Raw genomic sequence first — 23195 nt, forward strand, 5'->3', positions numbered from 1 at the left:
CCATCCACTGTGACAGTGGAACTGATCTATTGGGAGCTATCCAAGGCCAGCTGGTCTGGGACTGAATAAGCATGGGTTGAAACTGGACTCTCTGAACATGGCAGACAATGAAGGCTGATGAGAAGCCAAGGACAATGGCACTAGGTTTCGATCCTAATACATGAACTGGCTTTGTGGGAGCTTAGCCTGTTTGGATGCTCACCTTCCTGGACCTAGATAGAAGTGGGAGGACCTTGGTCTTCCTGTAGGGCGGGGAATTTGGACTGCTCTTCAGTATCGAGAGGGAGGGGGAATGGAGTAGGGGGGAGGAGAAGAGGAGTGGGGATAGGGGGAGGGGAGTGGGGGGAGGGGGCAATATGTGGGAGGAGGGGGAGGGAAATGGGAAACGGGGAGCAGTTGGAAATTTTAATTAAAAAAGAATAAAAAAAATGAGAAAAAAAATAGAATGAAAATTGAGGTAGGGAACAAGTTAGGAGGGCTTAACAGAGGCTTAGAGCCAAGTTAGAAAGTGAGAGACCTGGAGGACAGAAGGAAGTAGGGTTAAGCACAACGAAGCGTCTTACCACAGAGGCCCCAGATAGATTCTGCCTGGTTTCCAGAAGCTGAGATCAGCTAGTGGATACATTTTATGAAGAGCAATTTCTGCTCAACAGAAAAGCTTCTAACTAGGCTTTAAGAATTGAAACGCATGGCTCACTGTTGTCAGTGTTTTCGACTCCTGGATTGAGCTAGGGCGAGATAGATGATCCCTGAACCCTTTCCAGCGTCACAGCACGAGAGTTTACATGGATTCAGAGAGTGAGCAGGGAGAAAGAGTAAACTCAAGTGTCTCAGGAGAAAAGTCTGGGAGAACACGGAGTGATCCTAGATTTATAGAATTATGTAATATGTATGCATGGAAGAAAGATGTCTGGAAGGATAATCACTAAACTGTTAACACTTGTTCTCTCCAGAGGGATGCGAGCTATTTCATATAAGGAACTCTGCTGAGGAGATCATACCCATGAGATCAACACAGAGCAACGACAGCTATTGCATTTGAGTAAGGCTGCTCACATGGTTTTGTGTGAGCTATAATTATTAATATTTATCACACTAGAACTGAGCTGGGTGTGGGGACTCACAACTGTAACTCCAGCTGTTGAGAGGCCCAAGAGAGTTCATCCTGAACTTTAGGGAAGACATTGTCTCAAACACCAAACTACAACAACCATGACCACCATCAAATAAATCAACTCCATAAAATCTTACTATATTAGAAATTCAACTGGATAACTTAAAACTATTATTATACCTATTTTAATGCTTTTTAAAAGACCATTTTTTCAAATAAAATATTATTGAGAAGTGTAGAATTTACATTTTTTGGTTTGTGTGTATATGTCCATGTGTGAGGGTGTATGTGTACACATGTGTATTAACAGATGTCAAAGGTCAACATCTAGCTCTTCAATTGCTTTCCACCTTATTATTTTGGCTAGACTAGCTAGCATCAAGCCCAAGGATCTGGACTCTGCCTACTGCTAGGATTACAGACAGTTAATGCTGGGTCTATTTCTTTATATGGGTGCTGAGCATCTGATATAGATTGTTATACTTTCATAGCAAGCACTTTACTGAGTCATCTCCCAGCCCAGGACTCACATTTTTGCTAATTTCTTTAATGTCTGGTTTAGAAGAAGACAGCTAGAGTCCTTTATCTTTAGTATACAATTTGCTTCACTATCATGTACTCTCTGGATAATGCTACTGCATTTACACACACACACACACACACACACACACGATGTGGGAGGTCCTTCTGTTTATGTGTTGCTTTTATTGGTTAATGAATATAGCCAGGCTGGAAGAGATATAGAAAGAACAGGCAGAGTCAGGGAGATGAGCCATGGAGTTGTTGAAGGAGACAGACACCCTGGACCCTTACCAGTAAGCCACAGCCTTATGCCGATACACAGAGTAATAGAAATGGGTAAATTTATGATGTAAGAGGTAGCTAGAAATATGCATGAACCATTGGCCAAACAGTGTTAATTAATATAGTATCTGTGTGATTATTCATGTCTGAGCAGTTGGGAAACTAATGAACAGTGCCCGTTCACACCACACACACACACACACACACACCCTTGTGGTTTTTAGGGATTTCTGAGTCATATGATTGGACGGTGGTCCTGCTTATCTGGACAAGCTATAATCCCTAGGACAGTGTTAGATCTGACATGCTTACAGCTGCTGCTAGAGGAAACTGGCCTTAGAGAAGGAAGATCCCAAGCAACCCAGTTATGAAAAACATATGCATGTGTGTAATATGAATGTATGCATGGGTGCATGTGTATATGGAAGCTGGAGGCTGACGCTGGGTGTCTTCCTTGATGGCTTCCCACTTTATTTATTTATTGAAGCAGGATCTCTTACTGAACACAGGGTGCTCTAATTCCAGTGCTCTAATTCTAGCTAGTCAGCTTATGGAGTTCAACATTTTTAACCTGGAGACTTGGTCATGTTTAAATTGGGGGAGTGGTTTATCCAGTGATAAAATGTAGAACCTTTCAAAATAAATAAACACAAAACAAAAAGACAGGTTCCTTCAACCTTAGCCCAGCAATCTTGTCTCAGCCCAAGTGCTAGGATTACGGGCATGAACCACTACACACCACCCCTGTTTTTTACTTACTCTAGGCAGATAGAATTATTATTGGATTAATCCTTGTAACAATAACAGGGCTGGGTTAATTATTCTGTAATCGCCTTTTCACTTTGTTGGAAGCAGAAGTTTGTTGATATAAAGGGACTTGATTAAGCAGACAAACTGATCTCAACACTAAAATGCTGATATATGGAGATTTAAGAATTCTTGTGTTAAGCTTGGTAGCTGGCCTTTTTGAAGAAGCTGCACCCACACCCCTAAGGACAAATATTGAGAGCCCACACTATCCTATGAAAGGCATAATTTAACCTGTTTCACCAGAAAGGTAACCAACACAATTTAGAACTTCTTCCACTAGGCTGAGAATGTCTGAAGACTTCAAAGAACACAGTCCTAAGTGTTGGTGATAGCCAGGCAATGTAACACATCCATGTTCTCAACACTCGAAAGGCAGACCGAAAGATGTATGCTGTATCCTCCAAATACTTCTTCTAATATGATGGTCTCATTAAATTAATACCTACCATAGGGTTCTTAAGTTATAGTCTGCGTGCCAAAGTTGACTAGTTGCCAATTTTGTAAAGTTTTACTGGAACATAAACATCTATTTGTTTATACATTGTTAAATATGGTTATTTCTACACTAAAAAGGCACAGAGAGACCTTTGTGCAAAGATCATGGGTTCTACAAAACAGAAAATATTTACTACTAGACCCTTTATAGAAAGCTTGCTGTTTTAGTATAGATATAACATCTATGAGAATTGGAAGATACATCAGAGGCTTTCCTGGCAGCTTGTTCATTTTATAGTCGAGTAAAATGGGACTCATGAAATTGAAAGAGCAGAACATGGAGTGCACACGGGAGTCTCTGTGCCGTCTCCTAGTACACTCACCAGACAAGGAACACTCTGCCTGAAGCAAGAGTCCTGCCGCGTCTCTGAAAAGTCACATATGGTCTTGGCACAGAAATTGTTTTTGCAGCACCTGGGTAACCAGGCTGTGGCGGTCCCAGGAGGGCAGCAGTGCCCTCAGCATCAGCTCTAGCCAACCCCTGAGGAGTTAGATCTGAGAAAGAGCCACTTTCAAGGCCCTGCCTCATTAGTTCCTGCTGCCACCAATCTAAGCTAGAGAAAATTGATCCTTCCCCCATGCCTGCTGCACCAAGGCCAGCCTTGGGTAAAGGTTTTGTTCACGGAGGATTTGCTAATTAAGCCATCACTGTAGAATGAAACCCCAGAGCTACAGCCAGTACGAGTCTAGGTTACTCTGGGCTAGCGAAATTTGTGCAATTGCATTAAAAGAAGGTTCTTTTAGGGACAACTGTCAAGTGTTTTAAAAACTTGGAACAAAGATATGGAAAATATATTGTATTTATCATCTATCCCCTGACACAATCATTCTTGCTACTTTGATTCTAATGGCAGGCGTTTTTTATGCTCTGACTTGTTTATACTTATTGAAAAGTCTTTAAATCCTAAGTGAAACAGTTTCACAAAGCAAATGAACCCACTATGTTGGCTTAGTTTCCGTCTAAAACTCTACATAAAGAAGTACGAAGTCGCTGCCTTACCTCCAGCCTCTGCAGTGGAATCCACAGCCTTAAGCACGCTAGTGAAGGTTCTACTGAGGAGCTACATCTCCAGTCTCTGTGGCATCCTCTTGAATGACAACATCACACAAATAATATTTTACTTATAGTCATTTTTCCTATCGCACGAAAAATGACATGCTTTCCCATGTAGATGTTCCTCTATTTTTGAGTAATTCTAGGATATAAACAGGTCTTTTCAAACAAACTCAGACTCTAGCCAACCTCACTTGGAACATCACATAGGGATTCATTTAAGAAATTTTTTTTCCTTGTTTTTTGTGACATGGTTTCTCTATGTAGTCCTGGCTGTCCTATAATTTGCTCTGTAGACCAGGCTGGCCTAGAACCCCCAGAGATCGGCCTACCTCTGCCTCTCGAGTGCTGGGATTAAAGGTGTGTGGTATCAACGCCACACAGAAAGTCGTATCTCAGACATTCCAGTTTCAATTTCCTTAGGTCTCTACATCTTCTAATATATTTATGCTTAACCTATGGAATAATTCTTTAATAACAAGAGTTCACATTGGTCTCAACTACAGCCAGGATGACAGTGCCAAAAAGTCATTAGTAGTCTCTAAAAGGAAAGCTCATTAATAAAAGAAAAAATGTACAAAAGCTAATTGTTTTATTAAAGGTATCTATTATGATATTGGGCACCTGGAACATTGATCTTTCTGCATCACTCAGAAACGAAAACATCAAATTACTATTATTGAGATACAAAACCTGTTTAACATCCAGCCCATAGTAATCAACAAGAAATAGTCATGCAAAATTAGCACAAACTTACAAATGCAAATCTCTATCTTAATGAAGTATACTACTCTAGTTAAAAATTAAGGCACTCTATTCCTCATAATTCAGACTACCTAAATTGTCTAAAATTGTAAATATATTTAAAAATGGTTCTGAGCTGGACAGTGTGGCACAAACCTTTAACTCAGCATTTAGGTGGCAGAGGCAGGCGGGTCTCTGTGAGTCTGAGGTCAGCATGGGTGTGTGTCACCAGTCCTAGCAATCAATTCTTTCTTTTATATGGATAGTGGTGTAGGAAACATATCTATTAATATACCTATCTTAAGATAAAAGTTTTATTTTTGATTATTGTCAGTCAAGGAATGACTGGCTTACACTACACTGTATATAACTAAAGTATGCAGTTTGGCAAATTTGAATATGTATATATCCATAAAGCCATCACTTCTAGAAGTTTCTATGTGCTTTTTTATTTTTGAGGGAAAGATTTCACATAGCCCAGGCTGCGTTAACACCCAGTGTGTACCCCAGGATAACCTTGACTTCATGATCCTGTGCCCCTACCTCCCCTGTGTGGAGATTACAGGTGTTTCTTAGATCTGCGTGCCTCTCACTAAGTGAGTGTTCTTCGTACTAAGCAAGGTCCTTCCCAGGGCAGCTTGCCACTCAGACCTCAACGTCAACACTTGACCTGGATCTGTAATCACTTGCCCACTAATGATTTGGGTAAAAATGCTATCCCCAGGGGGCTTTGTACCACAAATGGACCTTAACTTGACAACAGAGGTCACTTTCTAGGACACCTTCTGAGCTACAGAAACACTGGGCAAACAACAGCAGCTTTAAGCATTCTGGGGAGCACTGGTCTTCTGGGAAGGTAAACAAGCCCATCAAATATGGATACATAATCATAGACTCCGTGCATTTCTCAATGACTGGTCATTATTCAAACAGCAGCATTTTACAACAAATAAAAGAGGAATTAATTTGATTATTTAGATTCAGGCCTTTGGAATATTTACAGCAATTCAGGTTCTTTTTGCATGCTATACATTTTGAAGGCTTTTCTTCTGATTTAGAAAAGAACACAGGTGATTTTCTTCTTTTAAAAACTAATATTTACTATTATTGCACGTGTGCATGATGGATGTGTGTGTGTGCACGTGTGTGAGCCCATGTGCCACAGTGATGACGGTGGAAGTCAGGGAGCAACTTTGTGGAGTTGGTTCTTTCCTATCTACATGGGTTTCAGGTATTGAATTGAGGCCACCAGGCTTGCATGGCAAGGACCTTCACCAGCCAAACCATTTCACTGGCTTGATTTATAGTGCGCAATTTTGAAAATCTGGTGACAATGGTTAAAGATCAATTTTAGGTTGTTGGTCAGCTTTAAGAGCATATGGTAAGCACCTCACACTCAGAACTCCATTCTCGAGACATATACAGTGCTATTGTTCACACACACACACACCTCCTTGTCGTTAGTGATGGGATCCTTCTTTGCCTTCTGGTACCCACCCCGAACTGTACCAGAGCTCTGCTCTACTCCTCTTGGCATGTACCTTTGGGTGTTGTTTCTTGGACTTAAAATGCTTTCTTGGTTTTACTTGGCAAACACCAATTGTTCATCTACATCAAATCTTACAGAGCACTTCTTCAGGTCCCTCCTACTTTTAGTTGCCCCCCCTCTTTTGGGTCCTTAACACCTTAAATATCCATTTGCTACAAACTCTTTCTTTTCACCTCTATTTCATATATTCTAAGTTCCCTCCTAAGGGGCCAGTATGTACAGAGCATCTTACCAGCTCCTGGAATACAGAACGCCCTCAGTCACTGTAGAAGAGATGAGTAAGTTCCAATTCCATTTTTTACTGTTGCATATCTGTATTTTCATTTTCAAATCAGTGTCCTGGTCACACCTTCCTGCTTCTCCAGTCCAATTTGGACAGCAGCCTGGACTCACATCTCCTAAGGTTCCATTTGGAACACCTGCTCTGAACTCTTTAACAGCTTCTCACATCCTTTCAATTAAGACCTAGCTCTTTAGCAAAGTACTTAAATCTCACTGTAACTTACCTTTCTTGGGTTATGCTCTATTAATTTTCTCTATGCTAATCGGATAGAAGTGCGTGTGTTTCCTGGGGTTCCTGAGTCCTGTCACCGAGATGTAGTAGTGTAGGTGGCTGTCGAACTACAGCTCGTAGCTGTGTATGGGTGGTTTTACATTACTGTAGCATTGTGGGAAGGTTACAAAAGAGAGCAGGAACTTACAAATCTAAAATACTTTCTAAAGTTTTAGGACAAATACTTGATTTTTATTGATGAAGCAAGTTTAATGTGTCTCCATGAAGACTGATTTCTGTTTTTCAAAAGCAAGTAAACTAAAGAGCTAAACACAAATTCCAAACTATCCAGGCAAGGACAATGGAAACCTCTAATCAGTTCATTCAGCCTTATCTGGACTGCTAGAACTCTCCTGTGAGACATGTAATTCAGGAGTCACCCAGAGATTTGGATGGGGTCTATATTCTAAGTTTAGGGTGACCCCTGTTTGGTTAAGAGATATTTTCTCACTCATGTTCTGCTTGATACAGACAGACAAATTCTCCTAGGTCTTCTAGCCAGTTAAGGGTGGGCTGGAGGGATAACCTGGAAGCTAAGAGCATTGCTTCTCTTCCACAAAAGGGACTGATTTTGTTCCCAGAACCCACAACGGGCATGACACAATGACCTGAACTGAAGCTCCAAGGGATCTGCCACCCTTTCTGGTATCTATGGGCACCTGCACCATATAGCATTCACACACACACACACTAAAAATATATCTTAAAAAAAGAGTGTATGCCTTATATCAAATTTTAGGCAGGCCACATGGTGCCAACTTGGGTATGACCCAAAGAAAGAAGACATGAGAAAGGCATTTTCTTCTGCAACTGCAGATTCTCCTTCAGTCCTTGATTTATTCTGACTACTCTCCACTGTCTGTAAGTGGCCAGTTTCATATTTTAAATTGAATTGCTACCTAAGGACAGATTGATCTGACAGGAGCTATTGCTACCCCATCTAGGTTGGAAATCAGTTTGCTATTCCTTTGGCTCTGACTTTGCTTAACATTATATTTGCTATATTCATTCATATTGCCAGGTGGTAATTCTGTTCACTATGCCATCCCATTCTGTAAATAAAGAAAAAATATTAATTTAGTCATTTTACTATTTATGGACATTTAGTTTGTTTCTACCTATTTTGGTAGTTACAAATGATGTTATTCAGGGTTGGAGAGATGGCTCAGGGGTTAAGAGCACTGGCTGTTCTTCCAGAGGTTCTGAGTTCAGTTCCCAGCAACCATAGCTCACAATCACCTAGAAAGAGATCTGGTACTCTCTTCTGAAATGCAGACATACATGCAGGCAGAAAAATGCACACATAATAAATAAAAAATTAAAAAAAAATCAAAAAACCCAAAGTTATGTTATTCTATTTGCTATAACAAAAATTAGGTAGTGGTGGCATGCCAGCACTAGGAAGGCAGAGGCAAGCAGATCTCTATGAGTTCCAGGCCAGCCTGGTCTAGAAAGTGAGTTCCAAGCCCATCAAGATTACATAGTGAGACCCTATCTCAAAAAAACAAAAATTAGAAACACAAAGACATATATGAGAAAATTGTTAGTAAAACAAACCATGATACATGAATAAAACGGAGTATTTTGAGCCAAAAACATATGGAAGCATTGGTTGGTTCTGTGATAGGAACTGAATAGATGGGAATAGGAAGAGAAAGGAGAATTTCATTTATGTGAATATGTAACACCACAAACCCCAGATTTGTTAAAACTTATTAAAAAAAAAAACCACCCCAATCTAAGAGACACATCTTTCCTGGGTAATAAAATATTTTTGCGACTAGCCTAATTTCTACATTATGGCTCTACTAATATTTAGGCTCTTAGGACGCTTATGAGAGAATGAGGACAGACTCCCCATGAAGAGATATGGAGCTATTTACAGAACAAACATCAAAATAAAACATGCAAAAAGTATCAAGAATTTGCAAAGAAAAGTAAATCAGAAAATAGTCATTATTGGAACATGAGGAAATATAGGGATAAAATTTTATCAACTGGTGAATAAGTAAACAAATACTAGATTATAGCATTGAGTTTGATGATGTGCCCTCAAAATTTATGTTCACCTGCTGTTTCAGAATAAAAGATTATTTAGAAGTTAGTGCTTTGTTATAACCAGTCAAAATGAAGTCCTGCTAGGTTAGAGTAGATGATTACTGAAGTCTTTCCAGTAAGAGGCCAAGTGACCATAGGAAAACAAGAGATACAGACTGGAGTGGCACAAAGCACATGTTGTAGTGCTGCAACCACAACGCATGGTTCATATGCTCAAATACCACAAGCAGACAACCAAAAGCTTACTGTAGCCAGCTGTTCATTTAAAAAAATATGATCTGGGGCTGGAGAAAAAAGGCTAGAAATTAAGAGCACTGGCTGGTTTTCCAGGGACCCAGGTTTGATTCCCAGCACCCACACGGACACTTACAACATCTGTAACTGCAGTCCAGAGGATCCAACATTGTGCTTTGGCCTCTGCAGACATTACAAGCATGTGGTGCACAGAAATACATTCAGACAAAATCCATGCACATAAAGCAAAATTAAGCAAGATCTCAAGAAGAAATTAAATTAGAAAACACGTTTTCCCTATTTCCCCCAAGAGATCATTGAACATAAAAATATAATTAATTTTAGATATACAAAATAATGTTATGCTAGAAACTGAGAAACACGAGTCTATTTCCAAACCTATCTTGATTTCCTCGTGTGCTGAATTCCAAAAGTTCCTAGAGTTAAGATCTTCAATCTCTATGGATTTGTTATGAAGGCTTAAGGTTTAAATGTGTAACAGACCCCAGACTAGCTGACTGCAAACACACTGTTGATTTGATCATAACAAACAGCAAAGTTGATCCTTCACAGCAACCTTGTAATAATCTCTAATTTATGGTAGAAATAAAATGGCAAATCCTATCTCATAGCGCAGAAAGTCAAGGCCACAGTTTATGTTTCAGAAGTCACTGGGCATTGAGATGCAACAGCAGAGATCTGGGTAGGGTCCATGCAGCTTCCAGGGCCTTTGTTCTCTAGGTTTCGTCATTGTTCTTCCTTAAAACGAGCAAGCTCTCCAAGGTTAAACAACTCCTTCATGAAGTGAGGGTCGCAGAAGGAACAGTGTTTCGTAAAGAATTCCCCTGGAGAAGATCTGCCTGGGAAGTGGGGTATGTCTTTACTGTTGATTCCATTGGCGTACACCTGGGGTGGGAGTTCCAGGGTGAGGTGAGTGAGGAGAGCCAGGGTAGGAGGTTATTTCTAAGGACAGAAACAAGTGGTCGTGCAGCAGGTAACAGGAGAATTAAAAGCAGGGAGATGAAGAAAGAGGACGGAGAAGGAGGAAGGATACAATCCCCATCTTCAACACTGGCTGAGCAGGGGCGAGGGAATAACCAAAATGCTAGTCACATTCCTCTTGTCCCTCTCACCCACAGACCCGACAACTCTCAGGGGGCATGCAGGGGGCCCATTACTCTGTTCCCCTTCAAGGCTGTTTACTATCACCAGTCTTCATATACTAAGGACTGTCACTCTTGCCCAGGAATTCTGATGCCCCTGGATGCACAAAATGGGATGAGGGTGTACACACTCTGCTCGACAGAGAATGGGAACCTGACTGATCTATATGGGCTAGCACGGACATCAGGCATACAAAGAAAAAAAGGGAAGCTCTAAAGTGAACGCAGTCCTAGCACTGAAAACACATCCGTCTGTGACTGGACCAGTCTGCAGCCAGCACAGGACAGCAGCAGAAACCATTAGGACACAGGGGAGCTACAACACAACCCAGCAAACAGTTCTGCCTCAGACCAGTTCCAATCCCGGGAGACTCAGAAGGAAGCCTCTCTAATTCTTCATTGTACTTGTCGCCTCTTTCTCCTGCTCCTTCTTGGAAGAGAGAGAGAGAACAACCCTGGCTGTCCAAAACCTCACCTGCCTCTACCTCCTGAGTGCAGAGTGCAGGAATTAAAGGTATGGTGTGCACCACCACTGCCCAGCTTTGTATTCTTCAAAAAAACAAACAAGCCCCCAAACCCACCAGTGAATTTTTCAGGTCAAACTCAGGCTGCTAGATATGACAGACAGTGCTCATTCACCTTCTACAAAACTTTCTTCTTTCCTTCTCTTCATTTTTCAAAATTATTATCTTTTGGTAATGACTTTACTTTTAAAACCTTTTATGTTTTTTTATTTTTATTCTCACTTACATAATTTTATTCATATATATTAAAGTTTATTTCGTAATTGGACTTATTTTTGTCCTTGGCTCTTTTCCCTCTTTCTTGCTTTTACCCCCTCTATCCCCCTTCTGTTTTGGCAGATTAATTTTTCCTTGCCCAGTCCTTTATTTAACTTGTAGTTATTACTTTTACCTTTCTTAATTCTCACTTCACAGTTTGCATAATTTTTGCCACTTGCCCTAACTACTTGTTATCCTTCTACTTTTAAGTGTCTTTGGGTGTTGTTTCTGTTATCATGATTTGTCTTCTCTTGTGAGCAATAAAGGGGATTGAGTCTCGAGAAAAGCCTGCTCACTAAAGAGACTCACACGGAACCAAAAGCTTTCCACTCCAGCAGCGGCAAACTTCCAAAGTTCCCAGCACTTCAGAAAACAAACCAGAAGAAATGTGATCCCCTCCTTCCCCCAAAAGAAATAAAAGCAAACAAAATCATCTGGGACATGATTAATAGAAAGAGATAAAACCTATGAATCTGTAGTCTCCAAGAGTGTCCTAGTTAAGCCTTAACTGTAAACCTGAAACAGCCTAGAGTCATCTGAGAAGGAGTCTTAGCTGAGGTAGTGCCAGAGCAGACAAGCTTGTGGGCATGTCTGTGGGGGATTTTCTCAAATGTGAATTGATGTCATAGGGTCTGACCCACCTAGCCAGATGGTCCTAGCTGCATAAAGAAGTTAGCTAAGCATGAACTTGATAGCAAGCCAGCAGCCAGGGGTTCTCCATGGTTTGTTTCAAACTCCTGCCCTGACTTCCTTCAATGATGGACTATGTAGGCTGAAATAAACCCTTTCCACCCCTCAGGTGCTTTTGGTCAGTGTTTGATCACAGAAATAGGATAAAAACAACAAAGAGACAGCCACGATACAGAATAAAGGCACAGAAAACTATTCAGTGAAATACAGAAAAATTTCCAAATGGGGTAGGGGTAAGGGTTGGGTAGCTGGACATCCAAGTAGAGTTAAGAAGCATTGATGACTATAATCTTAGCACTTGGTCGGGTGTGAAGCAGGAGGATTGCAAGTTTGAGGCTAGCATTGTCTACACGGCAAGATCTTGTCACAAAGTCCATCAAATGCAAGCTAAAATTATAAATAAATAAATTGTAAATTGAAAAGACAACCCAATATGGGAGAGAGACTTCAATGAAAATGTCCCAGAAATTACCCAAGTGCCAACAAGATGAAAATTGTTCTGCCATATTTATTATATACCAGGAAAATTCCAGCCAAATCATATTGAGATACCATCATGCTCTCCCCAGAATTGCTAAAATTAAAAAGATAAACAGTAACATGCCAGCAAAGAAGTGGAACCATTAGAGTGCCATATACTGGTGAGAGTGAAGACTGGTACAATCCTTGGAAATTTAGGACTGAAAGCTGAAAATCTTCAATACCATAATGGTTACAAGATCCTATGTGTTTGTTAGATCCACAGAATGAGATTACAAAGAATTTTATTTATTGAAAAAAATAATCAGGATATAAAAGGACACCAAGATAGAATATAACTGTAGCCAATGACAGTACCTGTATCACAAATGAATATTGTAGCCACGGGAATAGGGATGGAACAAAGTGACTCCAGATGACAGACACTTATCATATGCAAGCGGCTCTCACAGAGTATGGACAAACAATCCAAAACAACTCTATGATGGGAAAAGTAAGCAATGCATTTCAGAATTCAAGGCAAATGGGAAAAATATAAATCAGAAAAGGGCAAAGGCTGGCTTGAGTCTTGTGCGCATGCGCAGCTTATTATAATGCATATGTCCCGTATTTTCTTGACTAGGGTGGAAGGCTGCAGGCCCAAGTCGTCCTGTTTCCAATGCTTTTGGAACTGGGGCTATTGGTGAACATGGGGCATCTCCTTGATAAATGAGCGTTGGGATGCAAACTCCTACAATAGGCCTTTGTAACTGTTGAGCCATCTATCTAACCCTAGAATCTGCAGACTTTTATTGTGTGCTTCTGAGTTTCATGCTTACTAGAACTTCAAACCACACAGACTCTTCATTACAGAGCCAAAGAGAGTAATTAGTGGTTTTGTGAAGCATGGGAACTACGGAATGAAGTAACAAGTTAATTTAAGGACCCAGGAGGAAGACAGCTGACTTTAACACCTGTAATGAAATACAACACAGGACACTGTTAGATGTATCTCAAAGGTGGAAATAATTTAATCTGTAGTTTGCCCATAATGGCCATACATTTTTACAACCGTTTTATGTATGTGGGTGTTTTGCTTACATGTATGTCTACCACATGTGTGCCGGGTACCCGGGAGGCCAGGAGAGAGCAATGGATCAACCAAAAACTGTAGTTAGAGATGGTTGTGAGCTGCCTTGTGGTGCTGGGAATTGAACCTGTGTCTTCTGAGAGAGTAGCTTATGTCCTTAATGGCAGAGCCATCTCTCCAGGCCCCCTGACACGTTACATATTATTTTTTATTATTTTTATTTATGTGCCAGTGTGAACGTTTGCTACATGCCACTGGGTATTTACAGATGCCAGAAGAGGGCACTGGAGTCCTTGGAGCTGGGGTTATTGGTGATTATTCAATGTGGGTGCTAGAAATTGATTGTTAGGGTCCTCTGGAAGAGCAGCAACATACTCTTGACCGTTTCTCCAGTCCCTAGTCACTGATATATTTTGATTGAGTAAAGAAAAAGAGGTATGTATCAAGGCCTGACTTATTGAAGATGTTTGGCTACTCTGCTTCCATCACATCACAGAATCACAAAACATGGCCATTTAGTCATTTACTTAACTAAATGATTCTCAAAGTGAGATATGGGGACAGACAGAAAAGCTCTATCACCTAAGGGAAAAATTTCCCGCAATTCCTTCTCCTGGCATCCTCACACATGTCCCCAGGTGCCCATCCTAACGTTGCTCAGAGCATGCCTGTCAGGGTGGGGAAGACATCCACCTACTTTCCTCAAGATGTACTACAAGATTTGCATACAACAGCATGGGCCTTTCAGTAACAAGTCTCTATGGGAAAGAGTGGTTTACAAAGATTGTATCTCAAAAGGAGAGAGGTCTCTAGAATAAAATGCCAAGGGAGTTGATTTTTGTTAACATTATTGCTAAATGCCTTATACTTAACAGTGTGATCATTTGAAAATACTCTGCAATGTGAGGTTTAAGGCACAATGAGTCCTAATTAGTGTTTTAATAAGTGTGTTAGCACTGTCTTGTACCATTCTGGAATGTCACTTATGGTAAATTAAGGGACACTTTCCCTCCATATCTTCCATTAGTATTTTAATGCTAAGAGGTGGGAAAAGGCTGATCCATATTCAATAGGAAAGGAGGGAGAACAATAACAAATTGGCATCTCTTCTGTGAATTGCCCCACAGGCCAAGCATTTTTATGTTCTTAATCATTATTAAATGACTTAACATGACACCCAGAGCCTGGCGAATGATTGCATCCTGACATGAGAACGAATTACAAATGAAATGAAAGATCAAGCTGTATTAGAGAACTGCCTCTGGGAAATGAAAATCTTTAATTCTCTTTTATTATTGACATTTATTTGGCTGCCATGAATAACAACACAGCAAAGAGATTCAGCTACGCTCGTGCATTGAATAGCTTATCCCAGGGCTCAGAACTGCATTAACATTTATCATGTTTGCTTTTGTAGCTGACACCACTGAACAGATTCTCTATCCATCTTGAATTTATCATGCATCGCAATATACTGCATCCTCTAAGTTCATTTTCATACGGCAGGAACAGCAAAGATTAGCTAGTGACTCGTCTCAAATAAATTCCCGATTATAAGCATTCTAAAGAATGCTTTAATAGATTTAATAAAGGATAAATAAAGTAAGTTCAGAAAAAAATTCAGTTACAAGGCAGGGTGGCTAAATTTCAGTCTGGAGAAAATTATGCAAATTGATAGTGAGGAAGACACTTGTATGATACATGTTTCTGGATACAGAAAGACTTAAAAAGAATGTCTCCCCAAAGAGTAACCAATAGCTTCTTATGAATCTGGAGGCAGTATTACATTTCCTATAAGAAGCCTGTGTGGTTTAAGACAGGAATGGCCCACATACTATAACAAGAAATGATCTCATCTGTGTTATATAGACATAGTCTTTCATGGGCTATTTCTTTCCTCTCATGAAAATTAGCAGCATGCCTTTTCCTGCCACAGCAATGAAGGGTGGCACACTACCTAGGGCTTGCTTACAAGATCCTCCTTGAATGGACTGCCTCCTTACTTTAAATCCCTCCTAGAGCTCAAGGTTTAGTAATGATATTTATCTATTTTTTTATTTATTTTTTTTTTATTATTTTTTTTTTTTTTTGGTTTTTCGAGACAGGGTTTCTCTGTGGTTTTGGAGCCTGTCCTGGAACTAGCTCTTGTAGACCAGGCTGGTCTCGAACTCACAGAGATCTACCTGCCTCTGCCTCCCGAGTGCTGGGATTAAAGGCGTGCGCCACCACCGCCCGGTCCGATATTTATCTATTTGGGAAAGTCATTTACCATGATTTGAATGTGTTTGAAACAAACATTTCTTTTTTTTTAGTTTTTCAATAGTATTGAGCATCAAAAATTTCATATGTATGCATAAATAGGCATAATGGCACCATAATTCCCCCTGTATCCATGCCCAACTCAAACAATCGACTCTTGACCATGGATTTCACTTAACTGTACGATCCACTGACTTCTTCTGAAGCAAATCTCAAGTTTGTCTTTTACTTCTTGTATGACTCCCTTTACCCAAGTTGGTCAATAATTTCATCAGTGACCCTTTTCAGGTTTTATATATTTACTTTGTTAAAAAGTTACTTCAGGGGCTGGAGAGATGACTCAGCAGTTAAGAGCACTGACCACTCTTCCAGAGGACCCAGCTAGAATTCCCCAGATGGCAGCTAACAACTGTCTGTAACTCCAAGATCTGACACCCTCATACAGACATACCCACAGGCATAACACCAGTGCACATAGAAGTAAACAAAATATTTTGAAAAAGTTACTTTAGTAGATGTGATGATACACACTTGCAATCTCAGTACTTGGAAGGCTAAGGTAAGAGAACTGCTCCAAGTTTGAGCCCAGCCTAGGTACACAGAGGTTACAAGCAGAGCCTGGGCAAGAGAATGAGAACCTTTATCAAAAATTAATAAAAAAAAATTATGTCATCTTCAGTAGAATACTTTTCTTAAAGCGGTGTTGATCTTTTACAAGTCAATATTATCCACAAATGAGAAGTATACTTTGTATTTAGATTATTCGATATTTTATGTATTTTAATTTTGTTTTGTAGATCTTTAAAGATTATGTTATATTCAGTGTTCAGCTGAGTATTGAAAAAACACTTCGGTAATAATCATATTACTGTTTATAAAAATCATTAACTAACTGCTTGGATTTAAGATGAAACCATCTGGACACAATCAAAAGACTTATATTTGGCTTAAAGAGAAGCTAAACTATAATATGAAGTAGCCTCATATTTAAAATATTAATTATTTTAACCAATAATATTGTTCAGTAGATGAAATTCCTATTATGTCTATGATTGCTATAAAAACAGATATGAGATTTTTCTTCTTGAAAGAAAACTCTGCTCTTTGGGAAACTGGGCAGGAGGATTACAAATTCAAGGTCAGTCTCAGCTACACAGGAACTGAAGGCTAGCGTAGGGTATTTAGTGAGGCATTCTCTTGAGAGGAAAGGTTATATGAAATAAAATGGTTGGGGATATAACTCAATGGTAGAGCACTTGTTTACCATGCATAAGGCCCTAGATAAGATTCTCGACATTGGGCTGGGTATGAGTCAGAGGTGGGTGAATCTCTGTGAGGGAGGCCAGCTTGGTGTACATAGAGAGTTCCAGGCAACCAGGAAGACACAGAGAGAAAAAAAAAGAATCAGCAATGACAGAAAAAAAAAATCAGAAGAAGAAACATTTCTGGATTTTACTTGCTCATAATCCAATACATACATTTCATTCTGATGCAAATGTTTATATGAAAAACATTGTTTTTTGAAAAGAAAGATAGTTCCAGGCTAAGAAAATTCCCCCAAACATTAAAAGTATACAAACTATATCAGTTGACTTTTCATAAATTATGATCTTGTCCATCATGTCCAAGGGGGAGAAGGGAGGAATACCACTGTCAAATTGTAGAAAGCACATGACAGAAGGAGTGTGGAATTTTGTCGTGATAATTTCATTAACACTGCATTCATCAAATAGCTCCCACAGTACCTGTAGCCACTATAGTGTCATCTCTCCCTTGCGTGAAGATCACGGTCCTCTTCCTCTTCGCGTTCACCTTTGGAAGCGCCTGCGTCCTTTTGGCTATTTCTTTAATGTCTTTAGTCTGTTAATAAGAGGAAAAAATTCATAATCAGTAGAGTAAGGGAAAATTTTATTAACAAGTTAACACTTTTGCTTCTGATGGGACCTGAGTATCTGCTAGGGGACATTTGAAAATAAATTTTTAACCATATAGAAAATAGCACATGGGCTCCTGGGAGCCTATCATGAGCCTGGCCAAACTTTACATTCATGATGGATTTCATCTTCACCTTCAATACCTGCCATGCATTTTATTTCAAAGCAAACCTCTGGTGCTTTATCATTTAATCTATAAATGTGTAAATATGCTATCTCTGAAAGATAATGACTAACATACCACATACAAAATCATAATATACTTTAAAACATTTTGCCTGACTTATGAAAGGACCCAAGTTGAGTTCCCATTACAAAGACAAACCCAAACTGTCTTAAACCTCCTGCTACTCAGCAGACTGGTTTTGGGTGCGAATGTTGCTAGTTGGTTAGAGTGACTGCCTAGCCAGCACAAAGTCCCGGAAAAAAAAAAGTCCTTATAACCAGCAAATAAATGAGTCAAATTTCAAATTAAAGAGAATTTTAAAGAATTAATCATCATTTTTGAGGCAGTTTCCCTGTGTAGCCCAGGCTGGCCTGAAGCTTATGATTCTCCTGTATCTACCTCCACAGGCTGGGTTACAAAAGTGAGCCACTGTGCTCAAGAGAAGGGCCTTTTCCTTTTTCTTTTCTTTTCTTTTTTTTTTTTTAAGGTAGCACGAAGGTTTATTGGGGCATCCTAGTAAAGACGCTGGGGCTTGCCCATGGTGCTCTTGATATACAAAGCCCGGACATTTTGCCAGTTCTTCTTGAGCAAGGACACCAAGAAATTGACAGCCAAGTGGATGTTGTAGACCAGCTCGTCGTCGGTCATCTTCACGTGGCCGACAGCGACAGCCAGACACAGCACCTTCTTCATCTGGAACTTGATCGTGGACTTCACCTCGTCCACTTTGGCCACCATGTTTTCATTGTGTGTCAGCAGGGAAGGGAACTTGCCGGCCTTGTTCAGGCCTGGGCCCAGGATACGCGGGATCTGCTTGATCAGAGACTCAGAGGCCAGAAAGGCGTCATACTTCTTGGCCAGCTTTTTGACCAACTTCTTGTTCTTATTGAGCTTCTTCAGCGCCTCGATGTCCATGTGGGGGATATCCACGGCCTTGGCCTCATCGCAGTGCTGCTGGTCCCCCAGGACGCACACCGAGAACTTGGGGCGAGGGGTGGACTTGAGCCTGACGGTGCCCGAGAAACGTTTGTCCTTCTGGGGGTCGTAGTTCTTCAGGCTGATCTGCAGCTCCACCGTTTCCAGAAACTTGCGGCGCTTGCGCTGGTTCCCGTGCAGGACCTCCCGCACCGCCTCGTACAGGGTGTCGCGAGAGACTTTGCTGCTCATGGCTGCAGAGGCTGCGGGAACCGGAAGAGCCCTTTTCCTTTTTCTAACAGACGCTTACAGAGTATGATTATGCTGACTTGGGAAATAATAAAATTGAATTCAATGCCAATTTTCAAAGATCCGATTGAGAAAAAGAAATGCTAATGTTACTCAACTTTAAAGACTTCATTTTGCATAGGAAAGGGCATTTAGAAAAAGATCACAGAACTAAAGGAGAAAACCAGTTTGCTTTACATTCTTCTCCATGACTCACTGTCAGAAATCTGCACTTTCTCGTCCTTTCCACCTGATGCTCCCCTTCTGTGCTCTCTTCTAAATGCTCGTCTATACCCAGTGCACACTGGTTTACAGACACAAATTACACTCATCACTGGCTCAGATCTGCATATGAGGGAGAAACGCTCTTTTTTCCTTTCTAGATCGGGTGACTTTGCTCAATTTTATGCATTCTAAGTCTATCCATGTTTTTCCTTTAAACTCTAAGATTTTATTTTCATTTAGAGTTGAAAAATATTTTAAATATATACCAGACTTTATTATTATTAGTCTGTTCCTAGGTGTTAAGCCTGGTTCTACTTCCTTGCAAATCAACATGGAGGTGCAAATACCTCTGTGTTAAGGTATGGAGTTTTGTTTTTTTTTTTTTGGTTTTTCGAGACAGGGTCTCTCTGTGGTTTTGGAGCCTGTCCTGGAACTAGCTCTTGTAGACCAGGCTGATCTCGAACTCACAGAGATCCGCCTGCCTCTGCCTCCCGAGTGCTGGGATTAAAGGCGTGCACCACCACCGCCAGGCCAGGTATGGAGTTTTTTGAGTATATGCCCAGGAGTGAAATAGTTGGGTCATATGGTAGTTCTATTTTTTGTCTTTGAATAATAGTTTATTCCCTTATAATTTTTATTCTTTTTATTGAGCTATAAATTTTTCTCTGCTCCAGTCCCTAATTTTTTTTTGCAGAACCTCCAAACCGGCATCATAATGTGCGTACTCATCGCCCCCACCAGCAGCGAGTAGGGTTCTTGCTCTCTGTCCTTGCCAACACAGCCATTCTGGAGGAGGTGGACCTTAAAAATAATTATTGGCTATTTGTATTTATTTTGTTGAAAACTATCTATGTATTTTCTGTATTTTCATCTAGAAATGTCAGTTTTCACAGGTCTTTGATCTATTTTGAATTGATACATGTCCAATGAGAAAGATATGAACCTAATTTCAGTCTTCTGTAGGTGAATTTCTAGTTTTCCCAGTACCCTTTGTTGAACAGTACATTTTTCTTTTTCTGTAGTAGCTAAGTGCATAAGATCCCCAGGAGAAGCTCCACAGCTCAGAGCTGCTCTTCCAACAGCGCAGAGGTCCACTGAACAGTAGAGTTTGGGACTGGGCAGGTGTCTGCTTCGGAGGTTACATTAATCTAGCTTCATGGTGCTTTTATGAGTTTATTACAACAAAGTATTTTTTGTATTTAAAAAAGAAAGAAAAGGCAGTTAAATTTGCAAGGTAGTACAGGCCTATGACCCTAGGATAAGGAAGGCAGAGACAGGAGGACTGGTGTGGTCAAAGCCATCCTGTTCTACACAGTGAGTTCACAAACAAAACAAAACAAAAACAAAAACCAAGACAAAGAAAAGAGTTACAAGCTAGCCAGGTGATGGTGGTGCCTGCCTTTAATCCCAGCACCCGGGAGGTAGAGACAGGTGGATCTCTGTGAGTTCGAGGCCAGCCTGGTCTACAAGAAGTCGTTCCAGGATAGCTAAGATTGTTACACAGAGAAACCCCGTCTCAAAAAGCAAACAAAACAACAACAAAAACAAAAAAGAATTTATTCATTTTCATTTTATGTGCATTGGTGTTTTGCCTGCATGTGTGTCTGTGTTAGAATGTCAGATCTTGGAAGTTACAGACAATTGTGAACTGCTGTTTGGGTGCTGGGAATAGAACCTGAGTCCTCAGGAAGAGCAGTCAGTGCTTTAACCACTGAGCCATCACTCCAGCCCCGAGAATAATAAATTAATGGAAAATTCCATGATTTCTTTTTACCAAGTCTTTGGGAAAATACAGCTTACTGTCAGAGTTTATCAATTTAATAAGAGAAAATGTCTCAAATTTAATCTCATAAACATGGTAATTCAAGATTGAAATAAGCTATCAAATACAAATCAGAAACTTTTCTGGATTTATGCAACCTTTATTCTTTACTGTATCCACATCCACCGTTTATGGCAAATTGTTTTATTGCTCACTCTAGGACCACTGTTAGTGTGCACCCAACCCAAGTGTCTCACTGTGTATGTACTCAGGAGCAACTGCCTGCTTGCAAGAAACGCTTTTCCTGTAGTGTAAATCCTTTCTCAAAACCTCACTTTTTATCTTCACAATACTACAGATTGTAAATCCACAGTACCTCCTCTTCATCTCCTTAGGCCCTTTGCTCCTCACACTTAAGATCATGCATCTTAACTGAAAGATGCCATTACAAAGAGCTTTAGAATATAGCGAACCTATACTTATTGATATCCTTGAAAAGGTTCATAAACATCTCTAAGGCTCCATTTACTGACAAAACTAAGGAAATACTCAACTAAAAGATATTGGGGCGGGGGTGTAACTCAGAATGCATGTCTGACATTCACAAAGTCCTGAATTCAATCCCCAGCACCAAATCTCCCTTTATGAAACTTATCATAAAAAAAATCAGTAATTTTATAGTGGAGAGAATTGATAAACATCACCTTAACATATAATCAACTGATACTGAAATTCATGGTCAAAAGAAAATATCCTAGTCCCAAAGAATTTTCTCTAGATTATTTATCCACTGCAACAGAAAGAACTAAGCTACAGAGGATAAACCAATCAATACCATCTTAGCCCAGTGATCAAGGTTAACATCATCAGCAATAAGACTTAGTGACATCATTTAACCTCCCTGATATTATGAGAAGGGCACATCACTTCTGTGGTTTTTGTTAAAAATGCACAATGTCAACCCCCACACAAGAAAACACCAGACACTCAAATATATAGAGAGGGACATTCTATAGAATATGAAGTATCAAAGTCAGGGACAATGAGGAAAGACTGAAAAACAGCCATGGACTGAAAGCTGCTAACAACACATGATACAAATGTAACGTGGTATCCTACATTAGATTCTGGAACATAAAAAGAAAAGGCAAGCCAGAGAGATAGCTCAGCAGTTAAGGGTGCTCGTTGTCAAGCCTAATGAGCTCAATCTTCAAAATCTACATGGTAGAGGGAAATGAACCCCAAAGTTGTTCTCTGACCTCTATATGCACAGGCGAAGACCCCCAAGCAAAATAAAGGAAAACCAAAGGAATCACTGGCAAGGTCAGAATATAGTCTGTTTTTGTTTTGCACTGGATGTATGTTATTCTTCTGATTTGGGCCATTAAATTTTGGTTATTTAAAGATGTTAACAGTAGGGCTGGAGAGATGGTTCAGGTGTTTAAGAGCACTGGTTGCTCTTCCATGACCCAGGTTCAATTTCCTTCACCCACATGGGAGTTCATAACTGTGTGGAACACCAGTTCCAGTGTACCCAACACCCTTCCAGAAAAAACACCAATGCACGTGGATGCAAAAAAGAAAAAAAAAAGATGCTTAACAGTAGGGGAAGGTAGGTGAAACACATGTGGGTTCTGTTCTGTTCTAAAACTGAAGGTATTTTACCATGAGGACAGTCAGAGCTACACAGTAAGATCCTACCTTAAGAAATTAAAAATAGCCGGGCGGTGGTGGCGCACGCCTTTAATCCCAGCACTCGGGAGGCAGAGGCCGGTGGATCTCTGGGAGTTCGAGGCCAGCCTGGTCTACAAGAGCTAGTTCCGGGACGGACACCAAAGCTACAGAGAAACCCTGTCTCGAAAAACCAAAAAAAAAAAAGAAAAAAAATTAAAAATAGTTGCTGTCCCATGATCACTCCTATAATCTCAGGACACAGGAGAGAGTGAGCAAAGACGACCTTCATGAATTCTAGGTCAGTTGGGATCCACAGTAAATTTAAGGCTAGCCTGTGCTATCAGGAATGTGATCCTTTTTTCAAAAAAGAAAG

At 40.2% G+C, this 23195-nt stretch overlaps 2 protein-coding genes across 4 annotated transcripts in view; both read right to left on the minus strand.

Annotated features, from left to right (window-relative positions):
• Adk (adenosine kinase) overlaps nucleotides 1-23195 on the minus strand; it is a 390903-nt gene that overhangs the window by 50746 nt on the left and 316962 nt on the right. For all 3 annotated transcript variants that reach the window (XM_057786610.1, XM_057786612.1, XM_057786611.1), the window contains one exon: nucleotides 17604-17718. In XM_057786610.1, the coding sequence (XP_057642593.1) occupies nucleotides 17604-17718 (115 nt within the window). The remainder of the gene's footprint in view (nucleotides 1-17603; nucleotides 17719-23195) is intronic.
• Nucleotides 18443-19141, minus strand: LOC130885177 (60S ribosomal protein L10a). Its single transcript, XM_057786613.1, has one exon. It carries the CDS (start codon nucleotides 19123-19125, stop codon nucleotides 18472-18474), a length of 654 nt encoding a protein of 217 aa, XP_057642596.1. The 5' UTR covers nucleotides 19126-19141; the 3' UTR covers nucleotides 18443-18471.

Source organism: Chionomys nivalis, chromosome 12 (assembly GCF_950005125.1).
Source record: "Chionomys nivalis chromosome 12, mChiNiv1.1, whole genome shotgun sequence".
In the NCBI taxonomy this organism is placed as follows: domain Eukaryota; kingdom Metazoa; phylum Chordata; class Mammalia; order Rodentia; family Cricetidae; genus Chionomys; species Chionomys nivalis.

Excerpts from the sequence above, each read along its gene's own strand:
- LOC130885177 (XM_057786613.1), bottom strand. The coding sequence starts at position 19,125 with ATGAGCAGCAAAGTCTCTCGCGACACCCTGTACGAGGCGGTGCGGGAG.